The sequence below is a fragment of the Sarcophilus harrisii genome, chromosome 4 (genome assembly GCF_902635505.1).
Source record: "Sarcophilus harrisii chromosome 4, mSarHar1.11, whole genome shotgun sequence".
NCBI classification, from domain to species: domain Eukaryota; kingdom Metazoa; phylum Chordata; class Mammalia; order Dasyuromorphia; family Dasyuridae; genus Sarcophilus; species Sarcophilus harrisii.
Window position 1 is genome coordinate 400,542,969 of NC_045429.1, and position 20,207 is coordinate 400,563,175.

The 20,207-nt window shown below is 33.1% G+C and overlaps 1 protein-coding gene across 1 annotated transcript in view; it reads left to right on the forward strand.

Annotated features, from left to right (window-relative positions):
• The first annotated feature begins 897 nt into the window (after window positions 1–897).
• The window catches only part of LOC111720959 (putative ferric-chelate reductase 1), a 40,160-nt gene continuing 20,850 nt past the window's right edge, over window positions 898–20,207 (forward strand). The window contains 7 exon segments of the mRNA XM_031967140.1: window positions 898–955; window positions 958–1,065; window positions 1,271–1,407; window positions 4,735–4,826; window positions 11,431–11,512; window positions 15,648–15,842; window positions 19,686–19,787. Coding sequence (XP_031823000.1) covers window positions 898–955; window positions 958–1,065; window positions 1,271–1,407; window positions 4,735–4,826; window positions 11,431–11,512; window positions 15,648–15,842; window positions 19,686–19,787 — 774 coding nt within the window.

Here is a 20,207-nt window from a genome sequence, read left to right on the forward strand (position 1 = left end):
TTTTGGCATATGTTTTTCCTCCTAGGCTCTGGTTTTTTCAAGTTTTGACTTTTAACCTTTGCAATTAATCCTATAAGTTTAGTATTTAAGTATCTACCATTATCCAAACTCAGCTCTGCCTCTTAAGTCCAAACTGAGCTTTACTGCTAAAGTCTTGGGAATGAAGTTTGAACATTCCAAGATTTCCTGACAGTTTTTTTTTTTCTAAGCTTTTAACAGTTTATCTAATGGGAAATCAACAAGAGGCTTAGTCTTTGCTAATCCCATATTATGGGTACCAAAGCCCCTTTAACTTTTCTGTGCTTAAGCAACTAATATTGAGTAAAGACCTGTATTCATTAGTTGCTCTTTTCCATGTGTGGAATTCATTTTCTTGTGCACAAATGAGAGAATCAATTTGAGATCAGGACTTATTTCTCCTTACCCTTCCTGAGTTTAGGCGAATTAAATTCTCTGGACATTTCATGACAAACTGCTGGGGGAGTCCACTCTGTCTTACGATCAGGCAAAAGCCTGAAAGCCAACTACAGGGTAGAGCAGGCTTACTCTCAGTGATGGTCACCTGCAAAGAGTTTCAAAAAAGTTTCTTGGCTTGGCTTGCTAGATTGTTAAAAGGAAAATCATACATTTGATTAGAGAGGCAAAACTCAGGAAAAGAAAATTAACAAGGAATTTTTTTTAACACCAAGGCAAAAAAGTATTGGTGGGCCAGATAAATAGTTCTTATCAATTGTATGGTGCCAGACTAGTTAATTGATCACTCCTCGCCTTATGGGAGATAGCACCATATCTTATTGGTTAGTTGAAAAACCAAATGAGATAAAATATGTAAAAAACTTTGCAAACCTTAAAGACTCCATAAATATTGGCTATTAATAAAAATGTATATCTTGACAGATGGCAAAGTGGATCTGCTTGGAGTATTTGGTCATTGAAGTGCTGTTCTGGACAGTTTGGATTGCAACTCAAATGTTTTCAATGAATTTTCTGTACCCCCACCATCCTGGATCCCTTATAACATCTCTGTTTCACAAAGGACTTTTAATCCACATGATAAAATCACAGGTAAGTAATAAAGAGATTTTTTGTTTGTTTTTGAAATAATCTGGTATAACAGAAAAAGAACACTGAATTTGGACTCATGAGATTCAAATTAAAATCCCAATTCTGCTTCTTAACTATCTCTATGATGTTAGGCAAGTTCTTTTATAGAACAATGTAACATTTGGGGGAAAATTTTTTTGATTTAGTAATTTCATTGTTTCTTTAGTAACTCTACAAGTTACAAACAGCACTGGATTCAAGAGATTCCTGCTGCAGGCCCAAGGCCTTGATGGAACTGCTCCTTTTGGTACTTTTCAAATCACAGATAGAAATACACAAGGTGTCACATGTAGAAATATTGAGGTATGTAATGTTTATTTCTTTTTTTTCTTCAACAGCATTCTGTTTTTCCAAATGCATGTAAAGATAGTTTTTGACGTTCACTTTTGTAAGATTTTATGTTTTCAAATTTTTTTTCCTCCCTCTTTTATCTCCCCCCCTTCCCAAGACAACAAGAAATTTGATGTAGTTATACATATACAATCATTTTAAATGTAATTCCATATTTGTCGTGATAATGTTTATTTCTATAAAAATCTTTCATTCCTTAAATTATTTTGCTGGCTGGCCATATCCAAAAGGAGTAATCATTTTGTTGAAGGCATTTGAAAGTTTTTCTTTCATTCAAAAGATGAATTGAATGTTAGAGAACATTTTCACTTTTCTTTTTTAAAATCACTTTTCTTATTTTATAAAACCTTATATAAATTTTAGAGGTTTACTCAAGTCAACAAATTTTTAAAGTAAATTCTAATGCTTACTTTTTACTTATTTTCCCCTTTTTTCTGACTCACTAGATTTTTTTTTCAGTACATAAATATGAACTAATTACTTACTTATATGCTAGGACCTATTAGAGACAGATGATACAATGGAAAAATAGCCAGATCTCTGGATCCTGGAACATTGGGGATGAAGTCCCAACTCTAATGAATATTAACAATATGCCTCTGGACAAGTCAATAACTGATCACATCAGGTCCCATAAGTTCAGTTATCACTATGCAAATGATTCCTAAATCTAATACTAGTCTTGCTGCTGAGTGACAGAAATGCAGCTCTAGCTACCTCTTGGATATTGATTAGATATTAAGTAGGTATTTCAAATATAACACATCAAAAAAACAGAATTCCTTATCTTTCCTACCCTAAAACCCTCCCCCCTTTTTAATTTCCTATTAATTGTGTGGTGCTTAAGGTACCACTATCCTTTATCACAAATGTTCACAACCTTGGAGTGACTTCTCACCCATCTTCCCATCTTGTCATTTCTACCTTCACGTATTTCATACTTCCCCCTCTCTCCACTAAGCTGGCATCTACCCTGATTCAGACACTCTTCACCTTCCACCTATTACAGTAGACTTGAAATTAGTCTTTCTGCCCCTAGTCTATTTCCACTCCAAACCATCCACCATTCAGCCAATGATATTTTTAAAACAAAGATCCGACCAGGTCAACCTCTGCTCAATGAGCTCCAGTGAAATATGCTCTCTATTTCCTCCAGGATCAAATATAAAGATTCCTATTTTGACATTTAATATTCTTCATATCTTGGTCCTTTCCAATTTTTTTTTATTACTACTTTTCAATTGCACACACCTATTTGCATATCTTCACAGACACCATATCCTTTTCCTAACTCTACAAGGCTGCCCCCATGCCTAAAATGCTCTACCCCGCACCTCTGAATCTTAGCTTTCCTGGCATCCTTCTATACTCTATACTTAGTACAAATCATGTATTTTGCAAGAAGTTTTCCCCATGCTTCTCAGTTGCTAATGCCTTCCCCTTTAAGACTGCCTTTATCCATTCTAAATATGTTGGAGATACTTACTTAATTACAAATTGTTCTTCCCTCCATTAGATTGTAATCTCCTTGTCCTTAGAAATTATTTTGTCTCTCTGCCCCAGCCTCAGCATCATGCTCATTATGCAGTAAATGCTTAATAAATGATTATTGACTGACAAACTCTCTCTGTCTCAGGGAACTATTGTTTTGGATTATATATTGCTGAATAAAAGCCAATCTTCATTACTCAAAGGAGTAATTAGACTCCCCCCTCCACTCAAAAAATGCTATATATTTAGAAGATGCTTTCAGGAAAGTTTTTTAAAACATTTGTTCTACCAAGTCAAATGTTTTATTGAAGTAGTATAAGTGGGATCTTATATCCTCTATACCTTTTTCTGCAGTGTTACTATGAAGATAACATTTACTATAGAAAATATGTTAAGGCATATTGAAGAATATTACTGTATTTTCTCACAAAATCACTGAAAAGGGAATGAAGGCATATGATTAATGCTGAAGATTAGCAAAAAATAAATCTCCTTAGGACTTTTGAAGCTGCCATTTTAAAAAAATCCAAAAAAAATTTTAAACACTGTTTAGATGGTCTGTTTTGATATTGAATTTTTAAAAGCTCTAATATTTGGTATTTTAAATCAACACAGAAACTTTTTCCCTTTATAAAAGCTTTTTGGTTTTCAAAACATATGCATGGACACTTATTCAACATTAGTCTTTACAAAATCTTGTGTTCCAATTTTTCCCCTTCTTCCCCCACCCCTTCTTCTAGATGACAAGTAGTTCAATATATTTTAAACATGGTAGAAATAAATGTTAAATCCATGGCTCTCTTCAACAATGAGATGATTCAAACCAGTTCCAATTGTTGAGTAATAAAGAGAGCCATCTACACCCAGAGAGAGAACTGTGGGAACGGAGTGTGGTTCACAACATAGCATTTTCACTCTTTTTATTGTTGTTTGCTTGCATTTTATTTTGCTTCTTTTTTTTTCTTGTGTGGCACAATAATTGTATAAATGCATATGCATATATTGGATATAATATATATTTTTACCATATTTAACATATATTGGATTACTTGCCATCTAGGGGAGGGCATGGGGGAAGGGGAGAAATTAGAACACAGGGTTTTGCAAGGGCTAATGTTGAAGAATTGTCCATGCATATATATATATTTTTTATTTAATAGCATTTTATTTACAGGATATATGCATGGGTAACTTTACAGCATTAACAATTGCCAAACCTCTTGTTCCAATTTTTCACCTCTTACCCCCCCACCCCCTCCCCTAGATGGCAGGATGACCAGTAGATGTTAAATATATTAAAATATAAATTAGATACACAATAAGTATACCATGCATATATTTTGAAAAATAAAAAGCTTTAATAAAAAAGTATGTTAAATCCAATATATGCATACATATTTACACAATTATCTTGCCACACTAGAAAAATCAAACCAGAAAAAAAGATGAGAAACAAAATAAAATGCAAACAAAACAACAAAAAAGAGTGAAAATGCTATGTTGTAAACCAAACTCAGTTCCTACAGTCCTCTCTCTTGACACAGAAAATTTTTAAGCAATATCAATTAATCACCAAGTGACCTCAGTGTCCCTATAAAATCCTTGGAAAAAAGAATTAACAGACGTTGAGCACAAAGTCTTTGATTCTAGTATTTTGTTCCATTGATTGATGGAAAGAAGTAAATTCTTGAAATTCAGCAACTTTACCTGATCCTGTGAATATGAGAAACATAATTTGAAGAGATATATTGTTTTTCTTTGGTCTATGATGACTTTATTTCATTACAGAACTCTTCAGTAAGTCACAGGGACAGCAGCAATAAGCAATCAGTCCAAACAGTTTGGATAGCGCCTCCTGAAAGTGGAAATATTCAGTTCAGGTATGTTAAGTTTCTAACATGACAGCACAGGTAAATTTGATTTCTTCACATGGATCACATCAAGAACAATTTGCTGGCATTTATGAGTACTAAATAAGCACAATAAACACCTTCTCCAAAAGATCAAAAAGCCTCTTCTAATCCTAAAGAACTTTCAACCTAAGGAAATATTATATATATACATGAAACAATGAGAGAACAATATCTAATGGTACTCAAATAACATAGATGACAGATGCTTTTAAGACAGAGAGACAGAGAGGAAGAGACACAGAAGACAGACAGACAAAGAGAGAGAAAGAGAAAGAGAGAGAGAGAGAGATGAATATATTTGAAGAATTGAGGAAATCCTCCAGCATTGGGAATTGTGACATGATCTTTGTAGGCTAGCTATGGCTGAAATCTAGGTTACCTGATATCATAATAGCTTGTTTTCTTGGTATTTTTTTGTTTGTTTGTTTGTTTGCTCATTCTTCCAACTTAAGTCTTGACTGTGGACTTTACATTAAGGCCAGGCTTTGTACATTTTTGGATAGAATGGCTTGCTTGTGCTTTTTAAGTCTACTTTACTCCTACTTTCTTGGGCTATTAAGTGTTTTGTTATTCTAGGATCTCAGAGACAGATGGGGCTGGAGAAATGCAAGCTTTCAGTGTGTTCAAAGCAGCTTGAACCAGGATGAAGTCTAAGTGTTATCTTCCTGGTCTGAGGTCTGTAAGTTTCTGATTTCAGTTTGGGTTTAAGCAGCACAACTTTGAATTTGCCTCAGGTTAGAGCTTCAGTAGACCACTATTAGAGGCAGTCAGCCAGCTGGAAAACTACAGGTTGAGTGACAGAACTTCAGGTCTCTCTTTGGTCTGAGCTTACTGCTGTAGTTTTGCTATTTTAGGTGGCAAATTGGCATTGAAGCTAGATCTGAGACCCAGCTTCCTCCAGGGATCAAAATTATAGAGTTACTTTTTGCCCCTGTGTTTATTCCTCACTTAATATATACCACAAGGTATGCAATTGCTCCTTGTCCTGGTCTGCATAAGTTTCCTAACCCCCAACAAATACATATTCTTTCTTCAGTCTTCTTTGGATCTAGAACCCAGAACAGGGTAATGAATGATAGAGCTTCTACTTGTCACCTGTTTCTGCTTTTTTCAAAAGCTCAGGCCCCTCTGTCCTATGAGACCTGTTCTTATCCTGATACAGCTTGGGATTTGCATTTGTTCATTTCCTGTACTCAATAGGTTCCATGCAAGCCACTTTTGCTAGACCACATTCCCAGACATCTATCTCCCTATACCAACCTGGACTGGAAAAATAATCAAAATTTTTCAAGGTCTTCATAGTCAGAATTTGGTCTGGTCCATTTCCTAATTAAGCACTGAGGAAAGGTATGGAATGGTAACTCTAAGAGATAGGAGAAAGGAGGGATGAATTCTGAAGATATCCAGCAGATATCATTAAGGAGATAGTACTTAACAGGTGAAGAATATTTGGAGATTTTTTTAATCTTATCATTAAATTACATTTTATTTTCCCCTAATTATATGTAAAAACAATTTTTAACATTCTTTTTTTTAATTAACATCCAAATCTTTCCCATCCTCCTTCCCTTCCCTTTACCTATGATGGTAAGTAATCTGATATAGGTTATACATATGCAATTATGTAAAACATTTTCATATTACTCATTTTGTAGAAGAAAACTTGAAAAGAGAGGGGGGAAGGAGAGAGGAAAGAGAGAGAGGGAAAGAGAGGAAGAAAGAAGAAGAAAGGAAGGAAGGAAAAAAAGACTGAGAGGCAGAGACAGACAGACAGAGAAATAGTGTAATGCCGAGGAAACTGAGCAAGATAGAGATTAGAGACCAATTCAATAATTTATTAAATGGAGAGAAATACTGGGACCAATGCATCCATGTTGATCCCAGGGCTAAAAGAGACTATCATCTCAAAGAGTCTAGCCCCGAGTATCGGGACAGCAAGCCTTTTATGGAATAACATTAACAATGACATAATGCAGAGACCTAGATGGGGACAGCCTCATAGATGGAGGTTACTGATATTCTAATGACATTAAAGAATGTCTATAACACCTTTATCTCAATCATTAAGAGAGGATGATCATGACCTTAAGGCAGAATACAAAATAGGACAAATGGAGGAACTGGTCACCCCATTAAAAGTGACCTTTGGCATTACAGTAACAGATCAAATCCAGTTGATTATGTCATTATAAAAATGAGATCTAGCATGGAGAATGACTTTTTAAAGCCAGACTATTTCCTAATTTCATCAAAGATAATCTCAAAGTGTATATAAATTATTCTTATAAAATATCTATAAATTGGGAAAATAGACATATATTCCAAATAATTTTTATCAATATTCTTTCAGTTACTTTTCTTTGATATTTATGAAAGATTTTTTTTTTCTATATCTTTGGTATGTTTCCTTCTGAATCAATCTTTCAGTGAATAACTTCTAGCAAGGATTTTTTTCTACATGTGGCCTACTCTATCTGCTTTTCATTCTCTTTACTGCCATTTCCACTTTCTCATAAGCATCTTACATCCAGGAATGGTGTTTCCACTTGACTTCATGATGAAAAATTTATTAGGAAAACCCTTTGCAACTCTTTTCTATCTTTCATTTGTCCTCTATAAAGTTATCATTTAGTATTCTTTCACCAAACTTTATTCAAACTGATTTTGCCTTCCTTTACTTCACTTTGATGAATTAATGTTGCCCAAAATCTTCTACCATCCTCCATAAGAATTTACAAATGAATTCATTATCTAAACTCATCTTGTTCTTAGCTGTCATATCTATGACCAATAAGCCAAATACTTCCTGATGAAAGCTTTTTTGGAGGAAATTCTGTCAGTACTCTTTTTTCAGATAATTAGTAACGTCTTTAATTCAGGTAAAAGATATTATATTTGGTTTTTTTTTTTAGTAATTTTTATTTTTCTAGATTTGTACTAATTTTGATCTTTTTCCCTCTAATAAGTCAGGATTTGACTATACATGTATGATTCAGGAATGAGTAATTTTTGATGATTAAAATATAAATTTCTTTTTAATTGTTTGGTTATATTTGATGCTTGCCTCATCTGGTTCCTTCAACTTCTTGCTTTGAAGAAAATATTCATGACCTAGAGATCTAGTCTTTGGTCTTTTTTCTTCCTTATTCTTAAAACATATTTTTACAATCCTCAACTATTCCCAATTTTGTAGGAAACCATGAATTGACACCAAGCAAAAAATTGTTTGCAATTAAATGGACTTGCCTTATTGTAATATAATTGAATTAGAAGAGTAATTTTCTGGTCTTGGACTATTCTAGAGACAATAGGATTAGAAAGAAGGATATGGATGAAAAATTGTAGAGTTAACAAGACTTGACAATCATTTGTATATGAGGAATGAGGGAAAAGGAAAAGGTAACTCCAAGGTTTTGAGCTTGGACAGAGATTGGTAATGCCATTAACAGAAATATAGAAAGAATATATATATATATATATATATATATATATATATATACACACTATATGTGAAATTAGTTTGTAGAATGTTATTAAGTTCTTTGTAGAATCTTTCTACTTTGAGGAAGAGACATGATTTCCACATCTTGCAAAAAGGTGGTGGACTAAAGGTGAAGAATAAGATATATATTTTCAGAGGCAGCCAATATGTAAATCTATTTTGGTTGACTATACTAATATGGGAAGGGTTTTTTAGAGGAGCAAAAATAACAAAAGTGTTATATAAGCATTTAAAAAATATAAAAATCAGAAAAGAAATTTTAGAAAAGAACATAAACAGAGCAATGTTGATACAACTGTATAAAATTTAATATTACACCTTTAAATTATAATGTAACAGATATATGTGAAATGAGATTATTCATGATAGTAATTATTTCATTTTAAAAATCTCTTTTTGTTTATTCTCTGAAATAGATGTTGGTGAATAGGTAACAGTTATCTGTATGGTAGTCTTTTTGCAAATACTTATCACTGCCATTGAAATACAAGATGGCCCAATAATCAATGTAATGTTTCTTATTGGAAACAAGGTAAAAAGAAAAATGACATGATACAAAGAAAACTACATTGTGGTCAGCTGACAGATTCTTTGAGTTTATTTCTTATAGCTATGCAGCTCTTTTCAGAGCAATGGTCCCCAAAGTGTTAGTGAATATTTATACAATTATAGATATGAGGAAGCTATGTTAGGGACCAGAAATCAGCAAACTTTATTTAGTGAGGGCAGGCTCAGGCAAAGAGAGAAGGTTTCAAGGACTTCTTTGGCATTTATCCTGGGATCTGTATTGATTTATGGCACTAAGAGATGGAGTTGAGATAAAATTGCATAATAAAATTTCCCAGATGAGAGAAAGGATACCTCAATGACTACAACCCTGAGGAAGAAAAAAGAGAGCTAGCTATGTCTGAAAGACAGAGACTCAAACTCTTGAAAGAAAATATTTATGATAGCCCAAGGAAAGGGGAGAGTATCTGGCTTTGGATACTTAAGAAAATCATTTGTACCAACTTGGCAAATTTGAATAAAGTGATAAAGAATTCTTAATAAGGAAAACATTTGTACATTATTGGATAGGGACTGGACTTAGGATTTCATTGGCAATAGGGAATTACAAGCTGAGAACTTCATCTATAAATTAAGGTCAGCACCATCTGTACAATATATTACAAGTTCAAGGTCACACAACTAATATGTGTCAGAGACAAGATTCAAACTCAGGTCCTCCTGACTTTAAGGACATCATGTCCTCTATTGTCAGCATATAAAGGCTAAAGCAATACAATAAATGGAAGAGCGAGTAAGGTAGATTTTTAGTACAGGTAAAGAATTCTGTTTCTCACCACCAGCACCCTTCTGAAACTAAACCTAAAATAAATACAGAATGCATGATTAGCCATCTATAAAAGTAACAAATCCTAAGACAGAGTGTGTATAAATGGAGCATTAAGATAACAAGAGTGTCTCTTGAAATGTAAGGTAACAGCCACGGTCTACTCAGCAGTACTCTAACATGTTAGTAAGTCAACACACAATTTATTAGGTGCTTACCAAATGTCAGACAAAGTTGCCTATCAGAAATATGGTTACTTGCATGGATTCTGAAATCAAGAGAGTTAAGGACTCAAATTGATCATTTGTTTATTTTAACAATATGTAACTAACAAATTATTGTAATAGTGTATTAGATTGCTTTAAATGTATTTTTCCTGTTTGGCTTTGATTTCAAGATGCCAGTACATCTTCTGACATATTAAACCCAATTTTCTCTTTGATATCATTTTGCAGTGCTTCTTGCTTAGAGAAGACCAAAGTATTTTTAAGTATTTTCATAGTCTAGTGCTTAATTTGACCTGGATTTAAGCTTAAAGTCTTTCCATAAAGTGCATTAAAAATCTGCTCTTTATCCAGTTCGAATAACGTTTTGATATCATTGGAGAAAGACTGCATAAATTGAAGAAACTATTTAATTTTTTCCAGTGGATCCATGATACATGTTTTGGTTCAACTAATTTGGAAACCTTATGTAGTTCTCTTTATGAGAAATGATAATGAATTTAAGGATAAGTAAAACCATAATGGATTTAAACATCTCCCTGAAAACTATCATGATTTTTATTAGTTGTTCTTTTTTTTTTCTTTATTAAAGCTTTTTATTTTTCAAAACATATGCATGGACAATTCTTCAGCCTTAGCCCTTGCAAAACCTTAATAGTAGTTCTTAACATGATTGTATGCTAGTGTATTTCGAGAGGGGACCATCATTCCATGTGACAATAGATACTTTATTTTTCTCACTGTCATTACTTAAGATATCCTGAAGGTCTTAGGGAAATTTTAAGCTACTAAAGATTATTATTTATTATTTTATTTAATCAAACTTTTCACAGCACTAACTTGCACTAAGATTTTTGAGACATCTGTGTTGATTTACAATACACAAATAAGCAATGTGTGTAAAACTGAGGCAAAGGTTTGGCAGTAACCATCAAAGATAATATAAATAAATGTTATTTACTTTGTGGTAACTTGGTTGATTGTCACTAACAATAAATTAACTTTGCAATCCTGGAAATCTTTTTGATAGACTTTTTTTGTTTATAGATTTTTATGAAAAAAATTGTAAATGTTTTGGATAACATTCATTAAAAACTTTGATTGACTTATAATAAAGATAACACCAGATTCCATATGTTGGGGGGAGGAGAAGAAGAGGAGGAAGAGTTAACTAACAAGGTTAACTAAGATTTTGAAAGTTCATGGTGATGAAGGGAGGGAGTGGGGGGAAGAAGGGAAAAATTTGAAACAGAAAGTTTTGCAAGGGTCAGTGTTGAAAAATTACCCATGCATATGTTTTGTAAATAAAAAGCTTTAATAAATTTTTAAAAAAAAAAGAAAGAAAGAAAGAAAGAAAGTGGATGGTGAATGGCATTGTCCTTAACAGAAATAGGGAAAATGTTTCTGGGCAGGGGGGTAGGTGAGTATGTGATTAGCAGGGAAAAGAAAAGTTTACACAATTTACACAGATTTCTTTTCTCATGTGTAATATGGTTCATATTTTCTTGGCAGAGCAACTGTGTTTCAGGATTTGGATGAACATGGAGTTAGTATTAAAAGTCAGACTCTCCAAACTTTGACAAGATCATCTAAGGTAAATATATATTTTAAAGTTTCAGGTAAAATCTAGAATACTAATGAAAGGAGAGAACAAGGTTAAGTTAAATCAAGGTTTTCTCCCCTTCTTAGAATATATTTTTCCAGAGTATCTGCATCTATTCAGATTTGTACAGTTAACCTGGTGGCCTACCTTTAGGAAGGAAGTCCCTAGGCATAGTGGGAGATAGCTGACGGGAGTCAAGACCTCAGGATTTTCTACCCAACTCTGTTTCGGTTAGGAATACCTCCATACTTCCAATAATCTATATTCAGAACCTCAGTATCATAGCAAACTATCCCTCCCACCTCATGACCGATCAGTTATCAAGTCTTGTCTATTCCATTTCCAAAATGTAGCTCACACTTGTTCCCTTTTTGTGGTTCCCATGCTAGTTCATATTACATCTCACCCAGATAATTATAATAATTTCCTAATTAATTTCCATATCTGTAGTTTCCTCCATCTCCAGCCTGTCTGTTACAAAATGCCTCCAAGATAAAGTACAAAGTTTTGATTCTTAAAAGCCTTTCAGTGCCTGAACTCTTGCCTTCCTTTTCCACCTTCCATGTGCTCTACATCAAACTGGTCTGCTGTTTATCCCCTTAGACATTTCCTCTCTCCTCACTGCACCCTTGTGCAAGTCTTTCTAACCTACAATACACTCCCTTAAGTCAGTCACAGGGAATCCCCACTTTCCTTCAAAACTCAGCTCAAATTCTACATTATGCTATGAAGCCTTTTCTGATATCCCCAGTTGCTAATACTCTCCTACCAAAAATAGATTTTTAAGTATTTTGTATTTGTTCCTCTGTACATACTTCCCTCCAATCAATTGTAAGCTCCTTAAGAACAATAACTATTCTTTATGGATTTTTTTTTTCATGGCACCCCTAGTATTGTCCAAAATATAATAGATACTTAATAAATGCTTGTTGAATTGAATTGATTTAAACAGATTTTGATGACTAACTTTATTACCTTGAAGGCAAGTTAGTCAGTCAAAAAACATTTTAAAATTACCTGTGATGTGTCAGACAAAATACAAAGGCAAAAGGTATTCCCTGCTCTTAAGGAGTTCACAATCTAATAGGGAGGATAAGATGCAAACTACTATGATCAAATAAGCCATAAACAGTATAAATTAAAAATAATCAAGTCACTTAACTTTGCTAAAATGCAATTTCCTTATTGTATGAGAAGAAATTTGAGAATAGATTATTTTTTAGGTCTAATAATCTCTTGTAATACATTTTTCAGCAGCTTTCTCACCCTGAAGAATTCCTCTGCTTCTGCAGCCTCATTCTCTGGTCAGTTACTCACAAGAATCTTCATTTTAAGGAAGTTCTTAGCCTAGTATTTCATGTTCATCTTTTCATTTTTCTCAGGGTTCTCTCCTGACTCTCCAGACTTTTTTCCACTTTGATGCCATACCTTTTCCTTCTACTCCTTTCAGATTCCTTTTACGTGTTATCTTTCCTTTTTCCCCATTAAAATGTAAGTATTTTGAAGGCTGGGACTCTTTCTTTTGTTCATATTTGTGTTGCTAGCTCTTAGCATAATGCCTGATGGCTTAATAAATGCTTATTAACTTATTGGGAAAAATTAAATAATGCATCTTACTTTAAATTATTTTAATTTATAATTTTATAATTGGGATACTAATTTCAAAAAGAATGCAGATCTTGACTCAGTTTATGACTGGGATACTGGCTTTGAAAGAAAGATGCCCAATCTCTACTCCAATTAACCTCTAAACCATAGAATTAGCATAATGAGTTAGAAGGAAGTCTTTGAAGCAATGCTCTCCCTTCTGTGATCTTCTTGTTTGCATTGTCTCTTTCTGTGAGTCTTTTCTAATAGTGAATGACTATCCTGTTTTAGGCTAGAATTATATTGAAATCACTGCCCCAGCTAATTTAAACTCTTCAAATTTTAACTGATTTTTTAAATAAAGGACCAGAATTAAACATATAACATGGAATAGCATGAGATTACTCATATCATATGAGCTGAACCCTCCAAAACATATTAGAGGTCTAGCATTTTCCCCATATGGGCCACCAAAAGATGGGGTGCAGGAGTTGAACCAAAAATTATATTGGGGATTGGGGCCAGTATCTAAAAAGAATTTGTAAGCTTAGACCATTTCCAAAACAGGAGGCAAAGATATTATTATGCCATTAACTGGCAGGTTAAGTTCCAAAAAGGAGTTAGCAATTAACAAGGAGAAAAACTTGGGCTAAGTTCCCTAGTGGAACTCACCATTAACAAGGGAGAAGATGCCATTAAAAAAAAAAGACAAGTTCCTAAGGAACTAGCTATTTGTAAGTGGGCTAACCTAGTGAAGAAGTGGGGTACCTGTAGGTTCTTTTATAGGAAGGAAAATAACTTTAGGGTTGACATGTATAGCTTGGTCTTCTGATTGAATAAAGTAATTGTGGGATAATTTCATGATTTTTCATGATAATTTCATCAATGCAAGGAATTCAGCAAAGACCCACTCTACTTAAATTTAACAAAAGTCTTCTCCTATCAAGTACTCTTTCCTGTGGTCCCCTAGTTACCTCATTCACCCCATAAATTTGATGTGTCCTCCAGGCCATTTTATAAATGAGTAAACTGAGACAAATAGCATTAAGTGACTTGGTCACAGCACTAGCTAGTCTGTGAACAGATTTGAACTCAGGAAGATGAGTCTTTATGACTTCAGGCCTGGCATTCTCTAACTGCCCATATTATGCTACCTCTGCATAATTACATATACTTAAAATTCTCAGTTTTGCATCCTGCCTGCTAATCAATTGTCTTCCCAGACTTTTTTTTAAAAATCCAGAATAAAATTTTAAGCTTGAGAAACACATAATAAAAATGAGAATTATTTGAATTATGCATCTTTTTCATTTTAATTATTAAAATATTAATTTCAGATATTCATTAAATAATATTCATACAAAATTCTTCAAAAAAAAATTCCCTAAACAAATCTTTTGTATAGAATATGGCACAACTCCATCAAGTATGTATAGAGTGTTTATTATATGTCAAGCTTTACACTAGTATTAATGGGAGTAAGAAACGAAATATAAGAGGATTTCTTGCTTTCTAGATGGAGCTGGGGAGAGAAGGAAGGAAAAGAATGTGAATCTAAGAATAAAATGAAATTGTTAAATTAAAACTTTGAATTAAATCTTAATGTAACTAATTTTATTTAAATTTTTAAAATTGAATTAAAAAATTAAAATAATACAGGTCACTCATCCTATCCTCAAAGAGTTCATAGTCTAACTGAAAAGATGAGCCCTAAAGTAGAATCTAGACAAGTATTATATAAATAACTAAGAATATAAAAGAGTCTGTTCCAACTGGTCAGATCCCCAGACTGAACTCTCTCAAACAAAAGCAACTCATGAATAACTTTGTGGAGAAATCCTTGGCAGTTGCCTAAGGCATATAAAGTTAAAAGGCTTCCCTGTTCTTACCCCCCTTACCCCTGCCCCAGTAAATTTGAGAGAGAAGACTTAAACCCAGACCTTCCTAAATCTACACCCAGCATTCTGTCCACTGAGCCAAACCACTAGCCTACCCCAGAAAAAAAAAAAAGTTAGCAGTTTCTGCAAACAAGTAGAAATCTATTTAAACCCACCTAAATTGCATTCACTTTATCAAATAGTTTAACTTTTCTTATCTCCAGATTTACATTCATATATTTAGGTATTAAAGTGATCCCGAACTAATCAGGCACTTTTTTTGCCCTTCCTTGACAAGTAGGAGATTAATAAATTCTAGTTGACTTTATTTGACTTTCCCAAAATTGAATTAGGTAAAATATCATTATAGAAACATTTGGTTCTAAAAAAAAAAAAAAAAAAAAAAATGAAGATTCAACTGAATCTTGTTTGTTATATAGGGAGTTTGTGACTCCTCTGGATGTTGAATTAATGTTATTTTGAAACATCATTCAAGGCAATCTTAAGCAAGTTATTTCTTACAGTGAGATCTACTCATGTTTATTTGGGGATCATTTTTCAGTTTTATTTACTCTGATTTTTAAATTATTTTCAGATTTAATTTTATTTGAAAAAACCAGGGTTTTTTTGTTTGTTTGTTTGTTTTTGCATTTTGCTTACAGACTTTACAATCAATGAATTCCAGTAACTGTGGTAAAAGCAAGTTTTGTTTCAGCATTCCGAATAAATGTGATCCCACAGACATCGATTGTTTGTTCATGTCTTCTGAGTTGCTTAATGATGGAAGTTTCAGATTTGAAATGAGCGGCCTTTCTGATGGTTATATTGCCATTGGGTTTTCCAGTGATACTTTAATGGTAAGTCATGTCTCATCAAGAAAGACATGTTCAGACAAAAGGTAGGAATCTGACACCAAGTCAGTGGCAGATATTATGCTCTGGAAGTCCTTTGAAACATAAATGGGATCAAGCAAGAAAAAAAAACTGACATTTATCTAGCACTTTCAAACTTACAAAATGCTCTATGTGTATAATAATTTCATTTAAGCCTCATAACTACTATCTGAGGTAGATGGCATTGTCCCTATTTTGCAGATGAGGAAACTAAGGTTCAGTAAGGTTACATGATTTGTTTTTCGGTTAGTTGTAGCCAAGTCTTCATGATTCCAGGTCCAGAACTTTATCCATTCTTCATACAAAGTTCTTTTAAAATTGTTTCAATTCTGTACTCCTGTGTAAGGAACTTATTGATTAGTTTTGATCAAAGGCTCAGAGGAACCTCTCCAAAGGGTCCCATGACTATATTTAAGGAGTTCCATGAATTTAAATAGGGAAAAATAAAGCTTTATTTCAATATACTTTTTTTCTTTTGTAATCCTATACATTTTATTTTCTATGATTAAAAACACTATTCTTAGAAGAGGTCCATATTTATTGATATTCCATCATTTTTCAGTCATATCCAACTCTTCATGACCCTATTTAGAGTTTTCTTGGCAAAGATATTGGAATGGTTTGCCAGTTTCCTTCTCCAGCTCATTTTACAGGTGAAGAAAATGAGTCAAACAAATTTCTGTGACTTGCCAGGGTCACAGTGCTCGTAAGTGTCGATTCCAGGCCCAGCATTCTATCCATTGTCCCACATAGCTGCTCCTAAAGAGATCTATAGCCTTTGCCGAAAGGATTCATGACATAAAGTAGATTAAGAAACATTCATACGTTATTATCTCTTTATGCTTTTAGAATCAAGTGTTCCTAGATTTTACTGCCCTTTTTGGGAAATGTTGAATACTGAAAAGTGGGACACTAATAGGTTATTGGAGTTGTGAACTCCATTGCAATTGTGATCCAACGATTTTGGAAATCAATTTGGAACTATGCCCACAGGACTATCTGCATGCCCTTTGATCCAACAGTGTTTCTACTGAGTCTGTATCCCGAAAAGATCATAAAAAACAGAAAAGGACCCACATGTGCAAAAATGTTTGTAGCAGCCCTTTTTGTAGTGACAAAAATTTGTAGGAAATTGAGTTGGGGGATGGCTGAATAAGGTATAGTATATGAATATAATGGAATATTAATGTTTTATAAGAAATGATAAGCAGGCTGATTTCAGAGAGGCCTGGAAAAACTTACATAAACTGATGCTGAAAAAAATGAGTTGAACCAAGAAACATTGTACACAGCCACAAGAAGATTTTTTGGTGATCAGTTGTGATGGACTTGGCAATTTTCAACAATAAGGTCATTCAAGGCAATTCCAATAGACTTGTGATGGAAAAAATCATCCATATCCAGAGAGAGAACTATGGAGAGTGAAATGTGAATCATAGTATTTCCCCCATTTTTTTAGTGGTGGTTGGTGGTGTTTGCTGGGTTTTTAAATTTTTCTTTCTCATGTTTTTTCTTTTCTTTTTTGATCTGATTTTTCTTACACAGCATAAGAAAAATGCAAATACATTTGAAGATTTACTCATGTTTAACCTATAATGAATTGCTTGCTGACTAGGGAAAGGGGATGCAGGGGAAGGAGAAAAAATTGGAATATAAAGTTTTGCAAAAGTGAATGTTGAAAACTATCTTTGCATGTATTTAAAAAAAACGAAAAGCTATTATTTAAAACAAAGAAACAAATTCCAAAGATGGAGGTCTTTTTTTGATGGCAAAGAATTGGAAACTAAAGGGGTGTACATAATGGCTGAATAAATTATAATATATAGATATAATAGAATATTATTGTGCTATAAGAAATTAGGAAGGGACTAATTTCAGAGAAACCTGGAAGGCCTTATATAAACTGTTGCAGAAGGAAGAAAATAAAGTCAGGAAAATAATTTATACAGTAACAACATTATTATAAAGATTAATGATTTTCAAAGAGCTCTGAACAGCATAATTATCAACCATGAATCCAGATTACTCATGATGAAACCCACCTCCTGAGTAAGAGGTGAATGACTCAGAATATAAAATGAGATATATTCTTTTTCAATACAGTCAAATCTAGGGTTTTTTCTCTTGACTTTACATCTTTGTGAGAAAGTTTTTGTTTTTCTTTTTCAGTGGGATGAGGAGGAAGTGGGGTTGGAGGGAGAAAAGGCAGATTTTTTCCTGATTAAAAAAATCAATTTTAAAAGTTAATGTAAAAAAATTATTTCTGTTTTTATAAGGAAAGAATGCATTATCTTCACATAAGAGTGAAGTCCCTTGATGCCAGGGACTTCAACTTTTTCCTAAGGATCAAATACTTTTAATTTTCCTTATGATTTGAAGGAAGAGGAAGATAATTGCAAGCTTAGAAAGAGATAGTTAAGATCTGAGGTCAAATTTGAACTCAGGTCCTCCTGACTTGAGGGCTGGTGCTCTATCCACTGCACCATCTAGCTGCCCCAGTAGATATAATTTTTGTCGTATAATAGATCAAGTACTGACCTTCAAGCCAGGAAGATCTGTGTTCAAGTCTTACCTTTAATACCTAATGGCTGAATGACCTTGGACAACTCATTTAAATTCTCACTACTCTCAGGAAGCTCTCCAAGTCTATTAGTTTTGGAGATAGTACACACAAGCACTGGTAGGAGGGGTTTCCTCCCCTGTGGTATAGGGAGTTCCATATACCACAATAATACAGTCACTGGTAAGTCAATCAACAAGCATTTCTCAAATGCTAACTGAGTCTCAGGTTCTGTGCTAATCACTGGGGATTCAAAGCAAAAAACTTGTCTTCTTATAGAGGTCCAGTCTTATAGAAGTCTATTACTGTCCCTGTTATTTTGTCAGTATTACAAAAAAAGAGCAACTAAGTAAATTAAACTAGAATTCTAAGAGGAGAATGTGGGTCAGAGTATGGTCTATGTTTCCAAATATACAATTACCAGGTTTTTTGTTTGTTTGTTTGAATCTTTCTTATTTTTACTTTTTGCAATCATGTAAAACATTTCTGTATTAGTCATTTTGTGCAGGAAAACTAAAGAAACAAAGAAAGAAGAAAGGAAGGAAAGAAGGAAGAAATTAGAAAGAAAAAACAGTATTCTTCAGTCTATAGTCAAATGACAGAAAGTTTCTGAACATGGATAGCATTTTTCATCATAAGCCCTTTGTGGTTGTCTTTGATCATTGTATTGCTGAGAGTAGTTAAGTCATTTACAGTTGATCATTGTACAATATTACTGTACTATGTACACTTTTTATTAGTTCATATAAGACTTTCCAGGCTTTTTTTCTGAAATATCTTGCTTGTCATTTCTTGTAGCACAATAATATTCCATTACAATAATATGCTGCAATTTGCTTAGCCATTCCCCATTTGATGGGCATCCTTTCAATTTTTTATTCTTAGCCACCACATACCAAAAAAAAAAAAAAAAGATTATGAGTATTTTGTACAGATAAGTTAAATATCCCTCTCCTATTTTTAATAATCTTTTTGGGGTACAAACCTAGTAATGGTATTGTGAGATCAAAGAATATACATATTTGATAGCCCTTGTGTATAGTTCCATATTGTTCTCCAAAATAGTTAGATCTATTCACCACTTATGGGATTCCCTATAAGACAAATTTGATACATAGTTTTATAGCTATATGAAGCCATATTTATGCCTTTTATTCAACTGGCCACTAGTTTTTAGCTTTTAAATTTTATATTCTATGTTAATCATGAATTTTTTTCTGAATGTTGAAATCTCTTTTCTTTTCTAGGGCAATGATGATGTTTATATCTGCTTGATAAACACAACTGAACAAGTAGAAGTTCAATATGCCTCAACGACTGGCCGATCACCTCCAACTATTAAAGACCTGGTAACCTCTATAATCTTTAATTCTTCTTATACTTTTTAGAGTAAGGGAAACAAATAGATCACTGAGTTTTGCAATATCTACGTGATTTATTGGTGAAAGTCATTACTTTGTTTCCTTGAATAAAAAATAAAATGAAACTGTAATTCTTTGTATAAAGAAGAAAATTTAAATTTTAGGTACATCTTATTTAAATCATCAATGTCTTTTTACTCTATTTCAATCAAACTACCTCTGAATGAGAATGATTACATGATGTTTATTTTGACATCAAATACAAATAAATATATAAAGTACTTTACAAAACTTAAAGCAACATATAAATGTTAAATTTTAATAATATTTATATAGTACTAGAAATATTATCTCATTTGATCCTTACAATTGCTCTGTGACCTTAAACATGCTTTTATTATCTCCGTT